At 47.6% G+C, this 5,040-nt stretch overlaps 1 protein-coding gene across 1 annotated transcript in view; it reads right to left on the bottom strand.

Annotated features, from left to right (window-relative positions):
* The window catches only part of ITIH5 (inter-alpha-trypsin inhibitor heavy chain family member 5), an 87,767-nt gene that overhangs the window by 50,453 nt on the left and 32,274 nt on the right, over positions 1 to 5,040 (bottom strand). The window contains exons 8-10 of the mRNA XM_011359658.1: positions 4,288 to 4,308; positions 2,203 to 2,303; positions 1,608 to 1,702 (exon numbers count right to left, since the gene is read on the bottom strand). Of these exons, the coding sequence (XP_011357960.1) occupies positions 1,608 to 1,702; positions 2,203 to 2,303; positions 4,288 to 4,308 (217 nt within the window). The remainder of the gene's footprint in view (positions 1 to 1,607; positions 1,703 to 2,202; positions 2,304 to 4,287; positions 4,309 to 5,040) is intronic.

Below are 5,040 nucleotides of genomic sequence, written 5' to 3'. Positions count from 1 at the left end.
AAAAATGATGGGTGTGGAACCTCCAGCACAGTGACTGCAGATGGCGATACTGTGAGGCACAGTCGAAAGTTGCTAAGGGAGGAGATCTAACAAGTTCTCGTCATGCGGAAAAAAATTCTGTTACGATGCATGGTGCCGGATGTTAGCTAGACTATTGTGGTGATCAATTTTCAATATATACAAATAGCAAATCGTTACGTTGTACATCTGGGACCGATATAATGTATATTCTTTACATCTCGATTTAAAACAACTATTGGCTAGGTCTTGGGGGAAAAGAAAGTGGTAAATTTGAGGCTATGAAGATGAGAAAGAATTTGGTTAAATACCTTAAGTCCCGTATTATACATATTTTTCTTACCGGAAGAGGGCTTTCTTCCCTATATCGATATTTGGTATCTTACATCCTCTGGGGAGATAGTGTCATACAGATATGACAGCAACATACAGCATGGAATAATGATGCAAACTTACAGCTGAAGGAGTTCAGATTCAACTCTGTCGCTTTAGAGCTAAATGGTGTTTGCCCAAATTTCTTAGCAAATTAGGTTTTTTCACTACTTCCTCGATGCTCTTTCTTCTTAAAACAATACATTACTGAGTGCCAGCTTTCCCTGTTGGATTGGCTTTCACGAGAACTATGCGTGAACGAGAGCAGCTACCTCACACATTCTACAAGCAGTGACCTGCTGACAACATGCACTATCCCTCCCCAATGTCGTTTCGTGTCCATCGAAGACCTCGACCCCCACCTGCCCTAAGTACCTGACAGTGAACCAAATGGAGGCCCATCCAAAGCGGTGCTAGAGCACCAAGGAGTATAAGATCGAGAGATTTCCATTAAATACCTCTGCGCTGTCTTCGCGCATGGAGGAAGACACGGCCCAGTCGTCGAGAAAACCCGGGTGTCATTTTATAGATCCAACCTTACAGAGGGTTTTTTCCTTTTCAATGTATTCAAAATTGCCAACTCTCCACACCCATTAGAATGGCTACTACCAAAAAACAAACAAAAAAACAAACAAACAAAAACAAAAACTCAGAAAATAACAAGTTGTTGGTGAGGATGTGGAAAGATCGATACCCTCGTGCACCACTGTAAATGTGGAATGTAAAATGGTACCGTACCCCCTCAATAAGTTAAAAATAGAGCTCCCCCACGATCCGGCAGCTGTACTTTGGGGTGTGTGCTGAACAGAATCCGGATCTCAAAGGCCCTACACAGCAGGTTAACAGCAGCACAGTCTCCAGTCAGAGGTGACTCACAGCAGCCAAGAGGTGGGAGCGACGCCACCAGTGTCCTTCGGCAGGTGAGCGGATAAACAAAACACGGTCTAGACACGCAAGGGAATACTGCTTGGCCATGAAAGTGAGGACATCCGGCCACGTGCCACCGTGTGAGCGAACCTCAAGGACAGTATGCTGAGCGTGGTGGCTGCCAGGGGCTGGGGGACCGGGGTCGTTGCTGCCAAATGGATCGAGCTTCGGTCTGGGAAGACGAAAACATTCTGCAGACAGGGCGCACAACAGTGTGACCAAACTCAACGCTATGACCTGTGCGCTCAGAAACGGTTAAGACGGCAAGTTGAACGTTCTGTGCTTTTTACCGCGGTTGAAGACTTTCTTGAATTTCTAACGATCGCCGACTCTGAGCTCTTCAAGGGCAGTGACAAGGCAGTGGACGCTGTCAGCTTCCGGGCACCTAGTCCAGTGGCAGGGACGTGGTGACAGCTCCAGACAAGCTCGCTGAGCACCCACCGTGGAGGAGGCTCGCCCGTCGGCACGCGGCTGGCAGAGGGGTCGGAGAGCCGTCCGAGAGGGTCGTCTTGCAAGTGTTTTGGCGCGTGTGGTTCAAGCTCTTGGTAACCCATGTCACGTGCCCTTGACCCACCCACCTCCAGTTTCAGCATCGGCTCTGGGGGACAGTACCAGAAGCCCAGACAACACCCCGCCTCACACACCGAACTAAGATGGCAAGAAAAGGGAAGAAGCAGTGAGGCCTCCCGGAGGAGAGCAGGCTGCTCACCAACGTCAAGTTAAAGAGAGAAGGTCACCCTCCCGGGCCTCTCTGAGTCATCCTACTCACAGCTGGCCCTGATTGAACTACAGCCATTGTCAGAACAAACAAAATAACATGGTTTCTTATCTCGGTATTAAAAACCAAACAAAACAAAACCAGCTATGGAGCCAAATGATTCATACCTGAATCATTTCTGCACTGGATAATGCTGGAAACCCTCACGTAACCACCAGATTCTTTCCTGGCAAACGCGCAGAGGCCAAACCGGGCCATGCCCTTCCAGCTGCAGAGTGGGGACGGGGTGTGGGGTGGACAAGGGAACTGGAACTGGCTGAATGGCCGTCGCGAGGCAGCCCTCGGACAGGACGAAGCTGCCGGATTTGGCGAATAAGACAGGATGCCCAGGCACATTTAAGTTTCAGATAAACAACAAGTGATCCTTTTTTTAGTGTAAGGACGTCACAGATAATGCGCAGGATTATACTGTTTATCTGAAAGTCAAATGTAACATCCTATATTTTATCTGGCAATCCTGGCAAAGGAAGAAGAGATCCAGTTTTCTGCAACGAGTGTTTTAGAGCCAAAGTCTGTCTCTTCATCCCTCCTGCACTTCAAAATGAGAGCTACACTCAAGATCGGGCAAAATTAACCCTTAAACCAGAAAAGTGTCGAAATCCCAACAGCATTTTCGTTGCCCACAACTATTATTCCTAAGTGACAAATACTCATTCTATGGCCGGCACCATGCTGGGTACCTAGAATACAATCCAAAGAAAATCTTCAAAACAGAAGGCAGAGTCCTGAGGTTAACAGACCGAACAAAGAAAAACATGATTTTAGAACAGATTCAATCAACCCCTTCTTGGGCGTCTCCTGAAGTACAAGACACAGTGTGAGTCTCCAGTCAGAGGTGACTTTTCTTACAGGATATGGGGCTGCAAGGGTCACCAACTTCATCTTCCAACATGAAGGTAGTAAAACTGTATTTTGAGTGGTTCTCTTCTTTTTAATTAAGTGTCCTCGGTTCTTAAGATTATTCGAAGGTCAACGTTTTATTAGAAGCTTACACAGGCGTGAAGCAATTAAAAGCAGGCCGTAGGCAGAAGTCCCCCAAGTCCTACCATTTGCTCTCCTTAGGCCTGGAAAGGAGGCAGAGCTCACCCCGGAGAATGCAGCACACACCGCTTCCAGGGCCCCCGAAGACGGTGGGGTTCTAACGCACTAAAATGCATTTTTTTTTATGTTTTTGAGGTAAAAGTCACATGACACAAAATTAACCACTTAAAAGTGTACAGTCCAGCGGCATGCAGCACACTCACGATGTCGTGCAACCACCAGCTCTATCCAGCTGCAAAACGTTTTCATCACCCCAAAGAAAACCCTGTAACCATGAGCAGTCGCCCCCCACGCCCCCACCCCGCACTCAGGCCCTGGCGACCACCGTGCTGCTTTCCGTCTCTATGCGTTTATGCATTCTGGACAGTTCACATTAGTGGAACCACACGACACGTGGCTCTTTCGTGCCTGGCTTCTTTCACGTAGCATCGTGCGGTCAAGGGTCCCCCGCGCTGTAGCCGGTGTCGGTGCTGCCTCATCCGTTGATGTCCCGCCGTGGGGACACACCACGCTGGTGTGTTGTTCGTCCGTTCACCGATGGACTTTGGATCGTTTGCACCTTTTGGGTCCTGTGGCTCGTGCTGGTACGAACATTTACGGTCAAGAATTTCAGTACCCGTTTTCAATTCTTTTGCGCATACGCTGAGAGAAATCAAAAATATAGTTATCTGGGAAATCTACGTTTAACTTTTTGAAGAACCGTCAAACTTTTCCACAGTGGCTGCACCATTTTATATTCCCACCAGCAATACACGAGGGCTCCAATTTCTCCACATCTTTGCCAAAACTCATTTTCCATTTTTTATTCTTCTAGCTGTCTCAGTGCGTGTGAAGTGATATTTCATGTGGTTCTGATTTGCATTTCCCTAATGACTAATGGTCTTGAATATCTTTTCATATACTTGTTGGCCATCTGAATATCTGCTTTGGAGAAACATCTATTCAAGTCCTTTGCCCGTATTTTAAGTGGGTTGTTTATCTTTTTGAGCTTGAATTATAAGAATTTTTTTATATAGTCTGGACACGAGACTCTTATCAGGTATGTGATTTGCAAATCTTTTCTCCCGTTCCATAGGCTGTCTTTTTAGAACCATTTTTAAGAGCCGATGCTGATCCTCTCTCTTCCTTTTGTATTCTTGAGTGTGGGGTACCTGTCAATGATGATCCAGGCACTGGGAGGACACAGAGACAGTCACAAAAGTCTCCCTGTGCCTCAAACTAAAATTTCCTTTTTAATGTCAAATTAGGATGATATCACACGGGTCCCTCAGCTTTGACAGAGAGTACGAGTTGAGATTTCTTGGGAACTGTGGCCGGGAGGCTAAGAAACAGAGTCAGTGGCCCAGAAAAGGTCTTAGGGAACAGAGGGGTAGAAACTAACACCAAATAATGCTCAAACACAAGAATTCACGCCGATGGACACAGCCGGGATGCAGGTAGACACGAAGCCAGCCTGCAGTTGGCACCTTGCCTCAGTGGAGGGGGGCGGGGGAGACAGGGGGAAAGGGCAGGAGAGGAACAGCCCCCATGGGGCCAGGAAGCCATGGTGGGGACCACAGAAAGCAGAGAAGCTCTCATGACACCAAAATGCACTGAACAATTATATTCGGCTTTTCCGAGAGAAGACGGGATACCGCATTCGATGAGCTTGGGGCGCTTTAGGGTGACTGCAGCAGCCCCACTGAGGTGGCCAGCTGGTACTTTTCCATCTCGAGGTTCTACCTCGATGAGCGGAAGCTGGCTATGGGGCGAGGTTATTTCCCACCAACTGCGTGAGTAATTCGACGCTGGCCTGCATCCAACAGTACACACGAGTCAGTAGAAAAGATGCACATTTTAACAAGGATCAAAAGTCACAGAATCCGGAGGGCTCGTGAAATTAAAGAAATAATCCTGTTTGACAG

This window comes from Pteropus vampyrus, unplaced genomic scaffold (assembly GCF_000151845.1).
Source record: "Pteropus vampyrus isolate Shadow unplaced genomic scaffold, Pvam_2.0 Scaffold49, whole genome shotgun sequence".
In the NCBI taxonomy this organism is placed as follows: Eukaryota; Metazoa; Chordata; class Mammalia; order Chiroptera; family Pteropodidae; genus Pteropus; species Pteropus vampyrus.
Note: the sequence above shows the minus strand (reverse complement) of the source record. Positions and strands in the feature narration are given on the sequence as shown.